At 39.5% G+C, this 20,395-nt stretch overlaps 1 protein-coding gene across 1 annotated transcript; it reads right to left on the bottom strand.

Annotated features, from left to right (window-relative positions):
• Positions 1-2,479: 2,479 nt before the first annotated feature.
• On the bottom strand, positions 2,480-19,957 carry GDPD1 (glycerophosphodiester phosphodiesterase domain containing 1). Its single transcript, XM_084299547.1, has 10 exons — positions 19,693-19,957; positions 15,617-15,659; positions 11,333-11,468; positions 10,604-10,649; positions 9,304-9,422; positions 8,588-8,677; positions 7,377-7,510; positions 6,753-6,812; positions 6,079-6,130; positions 2,480-5,403 (listed from the first exon to the last, which is right to left on the bottom strand). The coding sequence occupies exons 1-10, from the start codon at positions 19,826-19,828 to the stop codon at positions 5,281-5,283; spliced, it is 939 nt and encodes a 312-aa protein (XP_084155673.1). The 5' UTR covers positions 19,829-19,957; the 3' UTR covers positions 2,480-5,280.
• Positions 19,958-20,395: the final 438 nt, after the last annotated feature.

Below are 20,395 nucleotides of genomic sequence, written 5' to 3'. Positions count from 1 at the left end.
TCATCCTGCTGCCCACAAAATCCTCCTGCACCTTGCAGCAAGACCACAGCAAGGCACCGCGCAGCCCGGCCGGCCCCAGAGCTGGGCTGCGGCGGCCTCCAGCGGCCTGACAGGGACCTGCGGCTTTTGTGGGGGCTTAAATTATTTATTTTTCCTGCTTTCTAAACGCTTTTGGTAGCGCATTTCCCACAACCGTTCCCCACACACTCAGGGAACTGAGGGGGCAAACGCAGATCTCAGATTTCTGCTGCCACCGCAATGGTCTTGCTCGCCGATGGAGTGAAGTATAACCCGAAAAATACCCCAAAGCAGCCACACCTCAAGCTTTCTCCTTTTGGATTATGAACAGGGTTGAGCTCTGGTGGATATGCTGGTGGAGGCCCAAGTGCCAGTACTGCAGACTTCTCACAGGCTGCACTGTCTGGAGGCATCACTGACTGATGTTTTCCATGCTGAAAGACATACACGTGTAGCAGGACGGATGTGAAAACTCGTTCAATGTTTTCCAGTTCCCTGTTTTGGTTTCCTTCTGGTTTAGACTGTTTGCTTATAAATAAACTACTGCCCAGATCAATTGTGGAAATATCAGCTACCAAAATCTTCAAAAGGTTACTAAATACTGTTACATACAAAACCCTACTTCGCCTCTCTTAGCTAATACAAAGCCTCAAGGCTTTAAAATTACACTTGACCTTAAAACCTAGTATTAAATGTAATTTAATGGCAATCCAGAAGGAAAGCTGGAGTTTTACCTCTAGAACTGGCGGAAACATTAACCTGCTGATCGTGAGAAAAAGCCCGTTGGTATCAGAGTGCCGTATTTATGGCAGAGCATCACCTAACAAAGGACAATACAACACCACACAGAGACTTGCCACAAATGGTTATCTGGTAGCATGAACTTATTCAAAACACTGCTAGCTTGCTGCTGCCAATTCAGAAGCAGGTATCTGTCACCTGTCAAAGGCTTTTTATACTCCATAATCTGTTGATCACAATTTTTTGCATAACTCTTCTACAGAAGCGAACATGGAAATGACTCTCTGTGAGGGACACAGTTTACTAGAACAAAAGCATCCCAAAGCCATTACAAAAGGGGATTTCAGAACAATTTAAGGGCCACAGCAAGGTCATTTTAAAAATTAAGTCTGAATTTCCAGGTATTTAACATTTCAACAGAGACCAGAGAAAATGATGTTTAACCAAATAAAAAATGTAGATCAAGGCCTTCTACAATAAAGGCTCTCGCTTCAGCCTCAGTCCAGTTGCTCTGGTACTGGATTTTACATGCACAGAAAACTGACCCTTTGCATTTCTCTGTTCATTTCAGATATGGTGTTAAAAATGCACGCATACAATCTTAGAGTACAGCCAGAACTGGGCCACTGATCACTAAGTCAGCTGAACACCAAACAATGTATCTAAAAAAAAAAAAAAAAAAAAAAAAGAGGACCTGTCTCCCAACCATAAAAGCTGATATTTATTTAGGCATGCAATGCTGTGCTCAGGAATTAAGGACCATGATATCTAAAAAGCAGCTATGCTGCTGACAACCACTTTCACACTGAATTATGAAGCACAGGCCAATGCTCTCACACTTACACAGCTGCTATTGAGCACGGCTACCCGAACCACTAGCATATATAATAAATCTCAAAGCATTCTTAAAATAAGCATTTGTTGGCTTATTTCAACTTTCTGTTTTCATCCATGCAGAAATATAGGCCCTATTTTTAAGTTAAGGTGCTACAGTCCCAGACAAGCAGGCAGAATCTTTAAATGTAGAAATGCTGATGGCAAGAACACACGCACAGGGTCAGCTCTCTTGCCATGCTGGTCTTGGCATTCAGTTACAGCTAAGGTACTAGAGAACACCCTTTTAGCTTCCTCTACCAATATTACACAAGACTTGTCTGCTTCAAAATGAAAAGCATATAGTATGGTTTCAAGAGTTTAGTACATAACGTGTACACTTTCCTGCTCTTCTCTGATCTTACATTTTGACTATCTGAATTTGCAGATGCACAGACAGGCTGTGCTCTTTGAAGCATGCCATGCCTCTTCTGCATGCACACCTTTGTTTGGAAGCAACAGCACACACTGCAGTATTGAACAAGCAAATTCTCTACAATGTTTTCTAGCATTGCATACACAGACTACTTTCTATCTTAAAATGAACCAAAGATAAATCAAATAGGAATTGACTTCAAAAGTTTTAGCTAAGAGCTCGTTTACTCATGGCAAAGGCATGTTTAAATCCCCTGCAGGTTTCGTTTAGCTGCAGATGCTATAATTACTATGAGGAAATCAACATAATTGCCAAAAAATTCAAGAAAGTTCAGAGCATTTAAGATGTCCCCATCTTTTGAGCAACCCTATCCACATAAAAGACCACCATCAAAACTTTGAAGTTTACAATGCTATAAATAGTAACCTCAGAAACTATCCTTTCAGGCAAAGAAGTCACAAGAAAGTAGTATTTAGGTTTAGATCTTTTATGAGCAAAGATGTTTGAACGTGTCACATTTCAAGAGCATCAATCTTTCTTTACAAGAAAAGAAAAAAGTCACTTCATAGATTTTGAGCTAGAGAGGTCCACAGCATTTTCTGCAAATTAAAAGTGCATGGAATACATGCATCATCCTTCATACATAAAGTATTTGCAACAGGATTGAGAACACAGTAAGTGTTAAACAATATTTAGAGTTAAAATTACCCAAAGGAAAAAAAAAAATCTCTCCTTGGAAAGAGGGATTAACTGAACATCCCCCTGGACAGCTGTGCAAGATCAACAAGTGCTTTTCTGTACAAAGGGTTTAATAAGAAAAAAAATCACACAGCATGTTCTGGAATATTCAAAATAATGATTTGATAGAATAAACATTCTACAATTCCCTCAATTCCACATTGTTTTGTTACAAACAGTTATCACGGCCCAAACCCTGTGCATGGGTACTCAGATTCATGGCTTCATCCTTACATTATCTGTCTCATAAGATTAAATTTTAGCTCTTGTACTGGAATTCAAATGGGTGACTGAATAAATTGGTCAGTTTTCCAGCACCGAGCCCCTCCCTCCCACGTAGCTTGACTTACTCAAATTTCAGATATTAAGTAGTAGATTTATCAGAGAGGTAATGTATGAACAGCACAGTCAAAAGCTACATCAGACATAGGAAGACTAGTGGTTGAAGAACGTGCTGAGCATCTTTGACGGCAGAAGTTTCCAACACCACTGCTAGAGTGAAATTGTCAGAAGATTATATTGAAATATTAAAATATGGACTTAATTTTATTAAGTGTTTTGTCATTCAATAAAAGATAAAACAAAATAGCTTACTTAGGCAGTGATGAGGAAAACTTGAGAGAGAAGCTAAGTCATCATGTGTCCCTTGAGACATCAAGTCCAGAAATCAAGAGTAGCACTTTAAGATTCAGCTTTTCCTAGCCTAAAAGAACTTTTAACATCTAAGTGGTATTTAGTAGTGTTCTCTGAAACCAGAGTTACATTTGCATCTTTACGAAGGTGTGTGTGTTGGAAATTTGATAGCAAAAAAACTGAGTAGAAAAAATATAGGAAGGAATTTCCCTTCCCTTAAACGGACATCACACAAACATGATTATCCATCCAGATGGACTTGACATTCTAACACAAACAGGCATAATGAAATAACAAAGATGCTCCATGATTACAGGTATGGCATGGCGTCTTGTCTCCCTGAAGTGAGACAAGAGCCCTTCCAAATCTGAGCAAGCAAGGGCAAAAAATTAATTACTTTAAAAATTTGATAGTAAGGAGTATATCTTGCAGTTAATATACTTTTGTTTCTGGCTTATTATTGAATGAGATCCTTTTCAAGTGAAGTTCCTCTAAGAAGTAGATGATATCACTAAACAATAGTTTTGTTCCAGCAGTATCTGATGATTAAACGACCGAGTTTTGTGAATACATCATTGTGATTAATTAAGCTAAAATAGTTAAATTCTTTCTGAAAAACCTTAACACTAGCATAACACCAAAACACACAGGCATTGCAGGCTCAAATCTGTTTGACACACACATAGCATCTGTTCACAGTGACAGAACAGTGTTCAGCTTCCAGAAATACATTCCTTTCCAACCCCATTCCATAATACTTAGGGATTCCTGGCTTTTGCTGCTGAAGTTAATCCTGCGTCCATGCCCATAAACTTCAGGAATATTGAATGTACTTTTGTGGAGAGAAAGGACTAAAATTTACACACATCCTAGAATGACACCTGCTCCTGTTTTAAGTACATACATGAATCTGATTTGGGTGAATTCATTTGAAATGAACCTTACGTTGTTCCTAAAACTCCTGACCAAACAAAGTCTTCTTTGGTCCCTCACCCTGAAAACAACTTCCCATTTATCAAGCCAACAGATGTTAAAACTATTAAAGTGCAAAAGACTTCTAAAACATTGGTTTCTTCCATGAAAAGACTATTTCAAAGTAAGTGTAATCTATATTAAGTGTAATTCTCCTTTCTGGGAGGCTGGCTACTGCCACGCCATGGCAGCCTGACAGGCAGGTCAGAACCAGGGGCAAACCTACAGCTTTGCACTGGAACTCAGCATCAAGCCCAGAAGCTGGCTTAAATGCTGTACCTAGAGCTTGACCAGTAAGTCACAGTATTACTGTCACATCAAAAAGGGGTCTAAATACAGCCACAACTCATGCTCAGTGTTCTGATCAGTAAGAATAGCTAAGAAAATCTTCACTGACCAAGTGACTGTCTTTACTGACTACACTTCACAGGCTAAACTAACTGGCCATCCACAGATTCTGCTATTTCTCCTCTGCATTTTCATTTTTGCTCTACAAGTTATCTGAAAATTAAAAGCAACACAAGCAATATATACACAAGGGTACACTTTCAAGAGTTCTTTAGTTTCTGCACACAGAATATAACTGGAGTAATTGACATGTCTTTACATCTGCTTAGGAACACTCGTGACAGTGTGACAGGTAAAATAACACTTATTATCTACAGGTATCCTATCCAGCAACTTTCTTCTTAACCATAACTATTAGTGAAGTGCACCTTTGCTAAATGATCTATTTACAAACGTAAACTATGCAATTAAAGTTTTAAAATAAATAGACAACCTTTACATTATGTAGCAACCTGACAACAAGGTCAAGGATCACCCAGCTATATCTTTCAAACAAAATGATTTGCGTACATTGCTCAATTTTTTTTGATGACATTCCTTGGCTGAATCTATTCTGCAAGGTCTTCCTTGTTTTTCTTCCCTTACGCTGGATAATTGTGTAAAAACTCCTTGAGCTTTGTTGGATAGTCTGTCATGACTCCAGTTGCTCCAAGATCAAATGCCCTCTTGTATTCTTGTTCTTCATTCAGTACCCAAATATACACCTGCAGTATGGAAGAGAAGAGAAAAAACACATTAATACAGGAAATCCTTAAAAAAAAAAAAAAAAGGTGACTGTTGACCTAAATTGTTTTAGAACAATTAGACTGCGATGCCAAAGACAGACACACAAAAAGTCAAAAAACCAAACCAAACCAAACAAACAAACAAAAAAACAAAAAACAAAAAGGCAGCTCCAAACAGGTAAGCAGTTTCACAAATTTGCAGGCTGAAGTTTTAAGTGAAAAAAAGTCTTAACGGGATTTAAGTTTTTTAAACCTTTTTTCAAACCTATAACTCTTCCTTTGAAACTAAAGGACTGCAACTGTAACAGCAGAAGCTACTGTTTAGGAACCAAAAAGAAATTTGCAATGCTAGTAACAGAACAGACTTGTACTTCAGAATACATGCTGCCTACACTTCATAAACAGATCTAAGAATTAACAAATTCCATCAATAGTGAAAAGCTAGATAGATTTTTGTAAAAGATTATTCTAATTGGATGCTACCAAGTGTTTTGATAACAGAAGATTAAGATTAAGAAATATATTTGTTTTAAATGAACTACATAGGCAAATTAATTCTGGCAGAGAACATGAACTCATCTTAAGGCCATACCCAGCTGGTTCAAATTCTCACTAGATCAAAAGCAGATTTGCTTTAGTTTTGCCACACTATACCTGAATGCCCCGAGCAGTGAGGTGGTCAAAAAGAGCTTTCCTCATTAGCAGTCTGCAAAAAGGAGAAAAAAAAATATTTGTTCAAGAAAATTCTCAACATCCGTTGACCTTCTGTAACAATTTTTTCCACAGAACATTTAGATTCAATGCTTTCTACAATAAAGGGATTTGAACTACAGGAAATGTAGTTTAAACAACTCAAGACTGCCTAACGAACATATCTAGAAATTTGCATTAGCTACAGATATTTGTATCAACTCTCCTGAAAAACAAATTCAGTGGGCACCTCCTTCCTTGTACAGATACCCTTGTACGATGGCCAATGAATCAATCCCTCTGCTTTCAGAATAATTTATCCTTCCCACTAGAAGAAATGAAAGCTACTACACAACAGAAACCAAACAGAGTATTCAAGAACTATTTTAGGTCAAACTGGAATATTCCCCACTGCTACTGTGCCTCAGTATATTTCAGTGTACAAATAAATAAATGTACAGGAATATCAATGAAAGATTTGAACATGATTTATGCTGCACTGACAAAAATGCTAAAAGAAACTGAAAAAATCGTAACTTATCAAGTAGTTGTAGCAATAAATTACTCTTAGTTGCTTAAGCCAATTGTCGATGTATAAACAAAACATGATTAAAAATTTAATAAGATTAAAATCTTACGTGTCAGCTAGCCAGATAATAAATTTCTGGCTTCTTGACATCTTCTGTGGTTCTTTCAGCCTGTTGAAGAAGAAAAAAAATTACCAGAGCACAGATTGAAATATTCAGATTTTCCTGTGAAAAAAAGAACCATGAAGAATGATAAGCATACACTTTATAATCTACCCTTCCACCTTCCACCAAGGACACAAGTGGACTGACTGAATTCTAGCTCTGAAAGAGAGGCATTACTAAAAAACTTTTAACATGATGCGGTCAAACTATCACCAAGAAGAATGGACTCCTAACTTAAGCCAGTTACTCAAATAGGCCTTAATACCCCTTAACTTTTTAATGAAATGAAAACGTTAATGGTTGGGACTCATATTTCTCCAGATCCCCCAAAAAAATTAATACTTCCAAGACAACTTTAATCCCTTATCATAAATTTTGATACAGCTCCTTCAGAAAGTACTAGATCATTATCTACCTATCTACTTGGGCAGTGCATTTCCCTTAGAAACATTTTATTTCAGTCTTTATTCAGCCTGAGGTCAGCGACTCAACTGATGCTCAGGTTGGCGCTATCATGCAATAGTTTATCTACCGTTTTAGTGTAGCACCCACCAACCAGCTCTAACTCACTTGAGGATGATGGAAGGCATAGGAATTTCCAAGAATTCTTCCTTGAAAGGAATGAACGGCAGCAGACCAGTGTAGAACAGGCCAAGAAGCAGGAGGACACGTTGCAAACAGAAGATGATGGGAATATCAGCATTCTGCAGGAACCAGGAGAGAAAGTTTCTAATTTATCTTGGCAGATCGTTGAATTTGTTGCAATTGAATTTACTCATCTTGTTTAACATATATTTTAATATGTTAATAATACTTGTTTACATTTTAGCACTCACACCTAAAAATTAAACAGCCAAGTGTCTACGTTATGCATGCCACTGAAATTAAATCACTCTCTGGTAACTCGTAATCCAGGTTTTACACAATTTGAAGAGGAACAGTAACCTGAAAAGTAACCTGAAGTCTCAGTAGTCTCCAGTACCGCTTCTGTGACCTGACATTTCAGACTGCACAATACCATGCAGCATTTTAGCTTTGACTCATATTACCAAAAAGACCGAGCTGTGCTTTGATAAAGAGCTTGCTATGGTTTGGTATTACATCAGCTTGCTCCACAACAAATTTTAGAAGAAGCTCGTTTATGAATCAAAACATTCAAGCATTAATGAACAAATGCAACCGTTGTTCAGGTAGCAAAGTGTTGTCCTGTTTCAGAGCACAGATAAATCAGTACAGTATCTGTAGTCTTAACTATATCAGTTTCACTCATCTGCATAACTCCCTTGGACTAAGCATAGCTTTAATTTAATTCTAAATTGTACGATTTCGTAGCACAAAAAGGAATAGAATTTATAGCTGTAAAACAGCTTCATACCAATATATATAAGTGTGTGGCAACTGATACCCACATCCACTATTTTAATAAAAAGAAATACATAATAAGCAATCCTTCTAAAATTGCTTTCATCCCAGATGAATGATGTGCAATACTGGCACTAGGAGGTCCTGGCATAAAAACGTAAGTCCCCATATATTACAAAACAAATATAAAATGTGATTATGCTTTATTCCTTAAATGCTTTATTGCAGAATATGAGACTGTTAATTGTGCTTGACTCCATTCTGCTTACTACACTGTTACAATAAATTAAGTGCAAAATTTCTGATCATAACTAAAAGTCTGGCATAACTCACTTGATCTTGATTTACAGGGTGCTTTTCTGTACACATCACACAGTAACAAGCACGCAAGAACAAAGCTCAGCTGTATCCATTCTTACCTCCTTAAGACACTTTGATACAACCTCGTAATTGACATTCCCCCATACCGTCAAATGCTCTCGTTTATACTGACTCACCAGCTCTGAAACCTGCAATATAGAACAACAACAAAAAGAAACCTAACATGTATTCATTGAATATTATGTGTGGAATAACTTAACTGAATCTCTACTTGCTAATTTTCGAGTGTGTAAGTCGTTATAGAAAAGATAATTCTTCTACACAATCTCCCATTTTAAACTGATTATGTTGCTTTGTGTTCAGGACAACAGATAAAAGGAAGTATCACTACGCCTACAAGAAAAACTGGATGCCAAAACAGTATCTCATGGAAAGCAGGTTTCCTCTTCCATCATAAGCACTGATCATTACAATTACACCATGTTTCCATGCTGCATTTGTAGGCAACGGTCCACAAGAAGACCCTTCATATGAAGTACACAACAAAGATGTTTCTAGCAGTTTGGCATTTCATCATTAGTTTTATGCTGAGATAAAAGGTCAGTAAAGAGCTGTTCACTAAACATCCTGCACTAGATCTCTTTGTTCTGCATTACTTCATATGTGGTGCAAAATCTAACTCATGAAGGACAAAGCTCCCCAAGAACACAGACCTAAGTGGTTCAGACTGCTATCAACTCCAAAAACCTCTTTTCTTTTGAAATTTCAACATCCCATGACATTCAGTCTCATTTAAGCACATCTTTTCATGTACCTTTTTGATCAACACATTGTTGTTCACTTTGATGTCAATGTTGACAGGAGTTTGTGGAAATGCCTCAAACACCTCTTTCAGGAGAGGAATACGGTTATCTTTTCCCTCACAGTGACATTCTGGGGAAAAAAGACAGTTGTCACTGCTGTGACCTTTTATAATATACTGTAGGTAAAAGCTGAGATGTCAAAGCATTTGTCATCTTAAAAGAAAAAAATAACACGATTCCTAGAATTAGCACATTTTGGAAATAAAAACAAACAAAAAATCCACCAACTTCACTTGGATAGCTGTAGTTAATTATGGCAAGCTCACTTCCGTAATGAAAACGTATGGAGCCATTTTCACATTTGGGGTCAAACTATGTGAAATTCAGTTGTAATTTTGCAACAGCAGAAGTGCAGGCATTATTAAAATCCTGAACTAGCCAACATGGACTCAGTTACCACACACCAAATGCAATGAGATTAATATGAAATAAGACCAAATGAGAAAAACTTTTCCTTCTAGGAAAATGTACTGGAGAAGCATACTATGTAAAGGGAACAGGTGGCAAAATACAAAAATGTTAGTGCTTGAAATTGCTTGTGGCTCTCTGTATTACTATACATAAACAAAAGATGTATATGTGTGAAAATAACATATTGTGGAGTTCAACTTGGTGCATTTTTAAGTATTTTTCAATTTTGAAACTTTTTTGCACACTTTATTTACATTGCAGTCCCAAGAATCACAGTTTTCAGAAGAAAGCAGGTAGATCTTTTTTGAGGTTTTCCTCTTTCAGCAATATTTATACTGATCTTTAAGTCATACATACAGTAACTACTATACTCTTTTAATTCTCCCTCTGAAAATACCTGTTTTATCTGACATCTCATATTCAAGCTCAGAGTGAACCACCACAAGGGCATTTGAATTGTAAAAAAATTGCCTTTGCTTTCTCTGTTTTTGGACAACAGATTTTTAATCACCACCCTCTGAGGAGGTCACAGGGGAACCAGAAAGCAGCTGCAAGACCTAGACAAGCAAACAACTGAGATGTTTACTTGGAAAAAGATATCTTACATCTTAGATTTAGTCACTGTCAACCAGTATGAAAAAAGTATGTATTTTAGTTTCTAAAGCTACAATGTGTTTTGTCAGTTCTCTTCTCTAGATACTTAACATTTCTCTTACCCAGATACTGATAGATGCAAATACAAACTTTTCTATTCCCTTTGCCAAAAGAAGAAATTGTCAGAAGAAATTGGATATTAGTTACTGTAACTGTGAACTGAAACAGTAAAAGACAAAAACTTACCTTTCTGAAATGTGACATCCAATTTGCAGAGATACGGTGGAAGTTCCTGAAAAATAAAGAGGAAAAAAAAAGAAAAGAAGACTAATTTAAATGCAAGGATATAATCATGACTTTTCTTGAAAAAGTCCAAAAACATGTCATTCATAAGGGATGCAATTTAACTGTAAAGACAAAACTCATTCTTTTTTTTTTTTTTTTTTTTTTTTTTTATCTCTTGCCTAAAAAGTGATTTTGCAAGTGTAATGTTCATTCATAGTTGAACTATTTGGCATTTTTGAACTGGCATTACCTGCAGCTGAATAAGGCAAGATGTTTCCAGATACCAATCTCAAAGTTCTGAGAATTCCACTTACATATCAGATGGAAAGCCAGTTCTGCAAAACAGGCTTTTAAAACTGTCAGTGCAGGTAGGATTCCTCTACCAGCTTTGCCCATTAAAAAGCCAGTCATAGGAGAAGGAGCTCTTGACTAAGCTTCCTTTGTCACCGGTATGGCAAAACAGGCCCGCCTCCAGAGAGCTATTCATCCACACTGCAGTTGGACAGAGTTAATCAGCCTCTAGAAGTGTGCCTGTTTTTATCCCTTGACTACATTGAGAGCCTAGTTCATGTTTTTTTGGCAGACTAGATGAATCCTTTCCTCAGGTTTTGGATACTAAGCGCACACCCCCTTCCTGCCCACCCCAGCCATTCTATGAACACAGTTCTAAACACTTTTTCTTCAACTTACAGAGTATTTGAGGTCAGATATATTGACATCGACTCCAGTTGATCTCTTCAGGTTCTCATCATGGGACACAACCACTTGCTCATCCTTCGTCAGGTGACAATCCAGCTCCAACATGTCTGTTCCTATATTAACTGCACTGGAAGCAAAGAAGTCTGCCTTGAACCACACGTGTATTTTGTACAGGTCCAAACGTACCAGGTACGTGTTATTCAACTGAACTAACCCCACAGAAAGTGCTTTAGACGCTTTATGATGCAACGCATCCTCACAACCTTACTGCCAAGCAAGAAACAAATAATTCTGTTGCAGCAGAAAGCTGATGCAAGAATAAACAAAGTCCTATGAATCAGAAACGGGATTTGGACTTGGGAGCCTTGGCTCTGCCTTCCACAGAGATGGAGTGACACTTCTGTCTGTTGTAGCCTACCGCCTCAATACTGAGAAATCTACTTCTTTTTCATTTTTATTTTTCTTTTTAATTGTTTCATAATGTTGAGTGTGATGCTCATCAGTATCAGCACATTTATCCCGAGAAGACAAGGGCTTGTTAAAAAAAACAATTATGTAGTAAGCATAAACAACATGACAAGGATAGGAACGCCTTTTTTACTTCCTCTAAGTTAGTCAGGAATGGAAGGCTCAGTACATTACCAATGGGACGTTCACGTTTTGGGCTTTTTCAGCTAGCAAAACTACATATTCTTAAAATAATTTGATGAAAAAAAGAATAAAAGTCATTAAAACAGCTGCTTATATTTTTCAAATGCTGCTGAATTAGCTAGTCATGTTCCAAGCCACTTTGTAAAGTCCTAATCCAATCCCAAGTTTACCTCTTCTCTTATTAGTTAAGCTTTTATAGGGTAAAGAAAGCAGAAAGTGGTAGTAACACTGATGAAAAAACTACAATAAACCTCCTAGGAGAAAAAAAAAAAAAAGCTTTCCTCTAATGAGAAGCAAATCGCTCATTTCATTAGAAAGGTACTCGGAAGGTATCACTCTAGCGGATAGCTGAATGTCTCAGCCTGAATTTTGAACACCTCCTTTAAAACACTGGGCTGCTCTTTCTGAGCAAATCTTTAGTATCTGTGAGTACAGCCTTTTCCTTAAGAAAAAGGCTTTATTGACTGCTGAAGTACAGGCGTGCCATAAACATTTACAAGTGCAGGAACAAAAAAAATAGAACATCCCCCCATAAGCATTTAGCACAATTTCTGGTCCAGCTGGGATAATGTTCAGGAGGGGGATTGTCAAATTAAAGCACTTTGTTAACTGTTTTCCGGTGCCACTAATTAGGAGGAAAATAAAAATCCTATTAGGCAGCCCGTTCTGCACAACCCTTCCTCCTGATGAAAAGCATCTCCAGCTACACTGCAGGAGATGTGCCAAGTTTGTAGAGGCCATCCCCACGTAGCACCATGTATTACCATTTAACCGTCCACATTTATTAGAAATATTACTGTTCAAAAAGATCATGACTGATGCTGAATGGATAAAGGAGAACAACTACTTGCCTTGTTAACAAATTTGAGCATTTGCCAGGCTCTTACCACTAGCCTGCTGTTAAGAAGCTTCCTTAAAGTGCTGAGTTTTTCCAGCTATAGATCAGTTTGTTCTGCAGTTCTGTACTAATCTGAAAGACCCAGGGTGCTGCAGAGAAGGCTCAGTCCGGAGAACATCTGGAGTGAAATGTGTTCTGATCCAACTGCACCAGAACTCCAGTTGTCAAGCAGACTCATAGTTGCAAATTAGGATGGTAGAGCTCTTTGCTTGTTTAACTCCAACTGCTTTCAAGCAATAGGAAATACCAGGAAATATTTAAGAAATGCCTTACCTCCAAAAATAATGCCTTAGGCAAGGCCTAAAGTAGCACAATGTACAGAGTTTATAAATACTAAGCTAACAACATACACTTATTGCTGTAACTGTAGTGTTTAAACCTTTCTCTCTAAGCCCAGTATGATCATAAATGTAAATACAGTAAGATAAGAGAAATGTCTGGAGAGTTTACTTAGCAGCTTCCCGTCAAGACAATGTTAAACTACCTTTGCACTAGGGACAATTAAACTTGTAAACAAAATAAGAGAACATCTTTTATGCCAGATCTCCAAATCCTTTAAGACTCTACAGATGGCTCCTTTAGTTTAAAAAGAATTATTCTACAATCTAAAACCACTGCAGAAGCATTTAAGTGTAGCATAACATGATTACAACCCAAGAAATCTGAAGAATGTTTTATCTATCAGGCAAACAAAAAATACCAGTTTTGGTACAAAGAGCTGATAATTGCTTTCAGGAATATTTGTTAAGTTACGCTGATACAGAACTGGAAGTTACCAAAGGTTTTCTCCCCTACATCCCCCCCAAACACTTTGTTTCCATACTAGAATTTCTTTGTTATCATGCAACAATATTAAATATTCCACAATCCCTTCAGTGCAAATAGCATACATAAAGCTACCTGCTTGCCAATAGTTTCGTTACTACGGAACCAAGGGGACAGGTCATATATTCCAGACAAGAATTCTCTTTTGGATTCAACGACATCAATGGTCAAATACGCCTTCCTGCCCGAACCTGCAGAAACAACTCGTTCAGGCACACCCTATTTGGCTTCGCACAAAATCTGATGGGTTACAAATTGGTTTATACCAGCCATCTGAGCCAATCCAGATGATTTTTCATCATGTGGATCACTGGTTTTCTACCCAAATCCTTTCGCTAGCTTACTAGTGGAGATGGCAGTGAGAGGGTGAGAAGGACAAAGCCTTCAGCCCTTTGCAGGGAAGCCAGAACTCTCTCCATTGTCTAATGCAAGGTAACTGCTGACTCTGCTTTCTGCAGAATATGCCTTTATCGTTCAGCCACAACAATCTCAAAACAAGTAACTGGACTTTGCTATTGGCAGTTGTGATCAGTTTAAAAAGTGGACCTCAGTGCATTTGTTACACCACAGCTGTAAAATGATTAAAATGGTCAGAAGAGAAACAGACAGACACCTGTAATTATCACAAAACAATCTGACTCCTAGTGCAGTCCTTACCATAAGTACTACAGCCTACCTCTGAGAATGAAATAAAAATAAGTTGTGCTACAACTTTTCTTCTTAAGAGCCCTCTGCATATAAAGCTGGTACGATACTAAATCAAAATTCAGAAACGGTTAAAAAAGAAACACTTTCTGGAAAGTGTAGTAGGAGAGCTGAAAAGAGGCAGGCCAGCAGGAATGAAACAGAAAGCTATGCTAAGCTTCCATGGAGATAGAAAATACCGCAGTACTTTCAATAGCACTGTTTGGTCGGGAAAGCTGGCACTACTCAGCCTGCAAGGAAGTGTGCAAACTGATGAGGCTACTTACACAAAAGAAATTTTAAAGAAACAACACACAAACAAAAAAACAAGAACAAAGAGTAGCCCACATAATTTGGTCACTACTCTTTGGCAGCTGGAATTTTAGATATGCTGCTTTTTCAAATGTTTTTGGGAACACCAATAGAATTTATTGCTTCTTAAATGCTGAAGGCTTAAAAGGCTTTCCAGTACCAACTCAATTTTAAAGCCCCAGCTAAGAGGCTTTCACACATTGTTCAAACAAAGTATGTGTATGAGGTTAAAAAAAAAAAACATAACACAAACATTTTTAATAACTTAATGGGTAGTATATGAAAAGTTTGTTAACATTAAGACTTCAGTCACAATATTCCCTGAAAACAAGTGATTAACCTTTGCAGAGGAGGGAACTGAATTCCAGGAATCTGTGGAGAATCTAAGAGAGGTGCTTACAGCTGTAACAGCAGTCAGCAAGTTCATCAGACCACCTGAAATCCAGCCTTGTAAACTAATTAGCACACTGGTACAGACCGTGATCTGAAATACCTCTTGAGAAATATCAATTTATCTAGGAAAAAAAAAAAGTCTATGATATTAGTTAGAAAAATAGCTTTATAATGACAAATTGGCAGATTCAACCTCCATTAGACATGGAAGCAATATTGTTCTGTGTTTAACTACTTAGAGGAGGAGGTGGCCTCAAGAGTTTTATTTGCAAACTCCAGTCTACTACATTACCATGTATAAATCATAGTTTGTGGTTTCCCAATGTCTTCATGTTTAAATTGGAGTAATGTTTAGCAATCCATAGTAGTCATTCAAAGGAGAGATGACTTTTAGAAATAGGACACTGTAACCCAAACAACTGATGGAAGCCCGATCTTTTTGTGATTACTTCACTCATTAACAACATGACAACATCACAGGAGCAGGTGTTATTGGTTCCGTTTGTACTCACTGGTGAAAGGCTGCCATTGTGTTCTCCAGATTCTCTCCAGCACCTAAAAATAACAAAAAATAGAATACGAACTAAATCCTTCTCCTTCCCTCAATCCCAGAGGAAATAAATACAAAATTAATGGATTAAAGATGTACATATTTTGAATAAATATTTGGGGGAATGAGTATGAAGCTGAAGCCAGAAATCCCAGCTGCTGCTGACCCACTGGAGAGACCCAAGAGAAAGGACTTTGTCAAGGTTAAACAATAAAAAAAAAAAAAAAAAAAGTTATCTTTGATTTGTATAATACTTTGAATATGCAAACTGAAGTGTTTATTTTACCAGCTTTTGGGTGTCCTGTTTTTCCTTAAAAGCATTGTGATTTGGCTAAGACAACATGCTCCGCGGGCACAGTAAGGGCATTATGTGTAAAGTCTACTTCAGAGCTACTGAGAGGAGTAAAAGGGAAGGTGACAAGGGCTGCGGGGAGAAGACTGAAGCTGCTATTCCCTGAACACGTAACCCAGTTGACAGTCAAAGAGGTGACAACCTTTTTCAGTCCAAGGAGGCCTCCTGAAGTGGTGCAGCTCTGTCAGTAGAGACTGACGCTGCCAGCAAAGAGAGGTCTCATACAGCAGGAATGAAACACAACTACTAAAAGACAAGCAAATTATTTTTTCTCTCAGGCAGGAATAAACTCTGCAACTCAGAAGCCATCATTCTCTACGCAAAAATCTTTAAAAATCAGCCTGGTGAGGGACTGGAAAAGGTTGTGCCTTCTTCCCGCCTTGGCAAACATGCAATACTCTAAACCGAAACGCAAAACAACTTCAGGAAGATACACGGAACGATGAGGATATCCAACTGCTCTTTGCAGTGACGAATGCCAGGCTTTGTAAACAACAATTACAGAAGCTCCAATAAGGCCTGACCTATTAAGGAGGCTTCACCATTACACACTTATCTAACACTGCGTTTAGCTATTTAATTAAAGTAACGCAATTCTGTGCACACACAACTGGCAATTTAATATTGTTTTTATCAGGTTAGCTTGTATTGGTAAGCTTACAAAGGCTTAATTGACTTTGAATCAAAATGACAAAACCTCTGTGGTTTAACATAAACCAAGATGGTAAAATCCACAGCAACTTCTGTTTAGACCTTCACCAATTTATGAAGTTTGATTGCAGAATTAGGAATAGGCTGAGTGGCAGAAATGACCTAGGGATAAAAGAGAGCAAGAGAATCTCATCAAATACTTCCGATGATTGCCTAACAGACAGGAAAAACCTGCGTAAGACCTGAATGATTATTTTTTATTGCAGCTAACTTTAGTTTTAAGTTTTAGGTAACTTGTTGGTTGTGTGTACAGCCCATACATCCTGAACTACAATAAAGGGGGGGAAAAAGTGATCAAAACATTATCCTAACATTTCTGGCAGAAATTTACAAAATTAAAACTTTAAATGACTGCAGTAACAAGTTGCATGTTAGGGAGGTAGGTGTGGTGAGTCAAAGCAGTTGGTAACAAAAAGCCTGACTTGTGTTTTGGGGAAATGAGGAAAAAAAGTTTAGAGATGAGCTGAAACGGGAGCTGCAAATCAGCAACATGGGTTTCACAAACCACATTCAGGAAAGGGAACTACAACAAACAAGCTTTGAAAGCACCCCTGTGAGATACGTAGGAATCAGCCAACCAGTGGCTCAAGAAAACAACCCTTACAAATTCTGGGGTGTCCCCCGCTGTGCAAGCAGTGACCACCACTAGGAAGAATGAGACCATGGCTGGAGCACGGTGTTCAGCTCAGGGCTCCACAGTACAAGAAAGACATGGATCTACTGGAGCGAGTCCAGAGAAAGGCTGTGAAAATTCAGGGATGAGAGATTCTTGCATGCAAGAATCAGAGAGATTCTTGGCGGAGAGCACTGGATTATTTCGCCTAGAGGAGTTCAGGGGAGATCTTATCACCACGTATAAATAAATACCTGATGGGAGGGAGTAAAGATGACTGAGCCAGACTACTCAGTGCTGCACACTGAGAGGATGAGAGGCAATGGGAACAAGCTGAAATCCTGGAAATTCAGGTTAAACATGAGAAGAAAAAAAAAAATTTTATTCTAAGAGCGATCGAACATTGGAACAGGTTGCCCAGAGAGGCTATAGTCTCCATCCTTGGATGCCCCCAAAACTGGGTCCTGATCGACCTGCTGTAGGTAGCCTTGCTCTGAACAGGGACGTCAAGACATGACAGTCTCCTAAGGTCCCTTCCAACCTCAACTATTCTTTAATTCTGTAAAAATCTCGGACAGGCTGAATATACATGCTTATGTCCGAGAATGCTACCCCAGGTCAAAAGCTCTGCAATCCACACAGCTGGAATTGACAGAGGACTCTAGCACAGAGTACCAATAAATCTTTATAATTCTCAGACATGAGCAATTTTAAAACTATGCAGGAGTAAAGAAATAATTCAGGGATACTTCCACAGAGGAGCTATAACCTGAGATAAGAAAATTCCTGCATGAAAACAGAAGGAAAACCAAGCCCCACAGACTTACAAAGCTTCACGTGCAGAGGTTTATCTCGGGGAGGACCAAGACAAACAAATTAAGTGTTACCTCGAGCTCCTAACTTCATTGGAGTAGTGCAGTAGGAAACCTGACACTGCATCTGAAGCTACAGCATGACTAAAGCCAGATGAGCACCTAAGTCCCACAGGAATTTAAGTTACAAGATAAACACTACACAGGGTGAAATGTAAGTGATCTTCAGTCTCATAGTACCCAGTGAGTAAAAGGCTGCTGAGTTGTTTAAGGAATGTACTTCTACCCTGGGTGTACTTCTCCCTATACCTGCAGACAGGAGCAATTTGAAGACCTCGGACTTTGTCTCTGAACGCCTAATGAATAATAATCCTCCCCTTAAGTAAGGCTTTTCTACCGTTCTAATGGTGCTTAGTGCAACTGGCCTAAACGCCTGCATTTGAGGCTTAGGGCTGTATATCTTAACTAAGGTCATTGCAAAGAAGTGAGAACAAAAGAAGATTAAGGTCACACCAAGTTCCTACAAAGTCATCCGCAACTTTGAAACAGCTTGCAAATTAACAAGCAGGTAACAATCAAAGTTAAGAACCTTTGTGGAATGAAAAGCCCTGGTAAGTAACAGCTAATACGCATATTCCAAACCAAAAGGAGCATTTATGCTATACGTAAGACTATGAGTTATAACGAAGGCTAATCTATCTCATAAACCAACTAAAAGAAATCCATGTAGTAAGAGCTTGAGGAGATCAGCTCTAATTTTTGCATTTGAATAATTCAAGGCAGAGATAGTAGCTAAGGACAACTGACTAGACCTGTGATCAAACACTGCATTAACTGGCACTAGAACCAACATTTAAACTCAGCATCCGTCACATCTTCCACACAATCTAGAGCAAAATGCTTACTAGAAAATCAATTGACAGTATTTTCATGAGCTGCAAGGGGCAGCAGGGAACAGGACATAGAATAGAATAGAATTTGCTCCATTTTTTCCTCCAAATACTTAAAGAAGCTAGAAAAAACTTTAGAAGCACCTTTTGGCTATTTTATATAGAAGCGACCAGCCTACCCACCAGGCCATGGAGGAAGGCACACGGAGGGGCCAAGACTCACAAAATGGGCTCGGATTTACCACGGCACTGAAGCAGGAGCTGTCTCCAGCAGCAAGAGCAGCATTTCTCCTGACACCAGAGGGCAAAGCAGACGGGCGGGCAGAGGCAGGACGGCGGATCACAGATGTTTCGCACCTGAGCTAAGCAGCGGGCAGCATCTCGCTAGGAACAAAGCTATCGTTAACGCAGAATCCCTAGGAGGAAAGCAAACCCCCGGCTGAGAGGAAAACCACGAAGAGCGACGCAAAACGAGCTGACTGCGGGCGACGCGTTCTGAGGGGGAGATGACTTCGGCTTTGAAATCGAGCACCGGTCAGCAGGTGGCACCTAAAATTAGGCTACCGCAGGGAGGTTTAAAGGCAGCCCGAGCGGGAGGGGAACCCCTCGGCGGCCTCAGCCTCCCCCCGGCGGGGCCCCGCTCCCCTTTCCCTCACTCACCGCCGCGGTGGGAGATGTGCCGGCAGCGGAACCGCTGCCTCTTGGGCCGGTGGAGGAGCCCCGGGCACTTGAGGAGAAGCGCCGAGGTGAGGACGTAACCCCCCAGCGTGGACAGCAGGTAGAGAGTGGCCGACATCCTGCGGCAGGGAAAGCCGCTTCGCTGCCCGCAGCCGGCAAAAGCGACGAGGCGGAGGCGCTGAGGGAGCGGCTGAGGCGAGGCAGCCGCTGAGGGAACGGCTGAGGAACGGCCGCGCAGCCGCACCGCCCGCCCTCCGCCCCCGGGCCGGCAGCGGGCCCCGTGCGCAGGCGCGGGGGTCCCGGGCCCTTCCCGCCCTTCCCTGAGGTGATTTTGCCCCCCGCGGGCGGTTTGTAACCGCTGGCGGCTCTCGCCCCCCCTTCGCTTTGCCCCCGTTGCGCTCGCTGTAGTGCTTTTTATTTTATTTCCGTGCTGGAGCAGCCAATTTAATTCGTTAAGGAGGGTTAGAGCAGGGGGATTGTCTTAGCAGGCAGAGGGAGGTGTTTTCCGTGCATCAGCGGAGCAGAAACCAGGTCTCGAGTCCGGTCAGGTGGTGCAATTACTATTACAAGCTGGCAAATTAAATTTAGCGTGCAGTCTCATTAAAGACAAATATTCTGGAAATTAAATTAGGTCTCAGGATACGGCCGCTTAGCAATACATCTTACCTCAACAAAAAGTTCGGAG

Source organism: Netta rufina, assembly GCF_964035555.1.
Source record: "Netta rufina genome assembly, chromosome: 21".
Lineage (NCBI taxonomy): Eukaryota > Metazoa > Chordata > Aves > Anseriformes > Anatidae > Netta > Netta rufina.
Note: the sequence above shows the minus strand (reverse complement) of the source record. Positions and strands in the feature narration are given on the sequence as shown.

What these genes read in the sequence shown, in the direction of transcription:
- GDPD1 (XM_084299547.1), bottom strand. Translation starts at nt 19,828, where the DNA reads ATGTCGGCCACTCTCTACCTGCTGTCCACGCTGGGGGGTTACGTCCTC. An exon ending in ACAATGGCAGCCTTTCACCA is followed by an intron (nt 11,469 to 15,616) that starts GTGAGTACAAAC and finishes CTTTGCTTCCAG; the next exon opens with TGCAGTTAATATAGGAACAG. An exon ending in TCACTGCTCGGGGCATTCAG is followed by an intron (nt 5,404 to 6,078) that starts GTATAGTGTGGC and finishes TCCATACTGCAG; the next exon opens with GTGTATATTTGGGTACTGAA.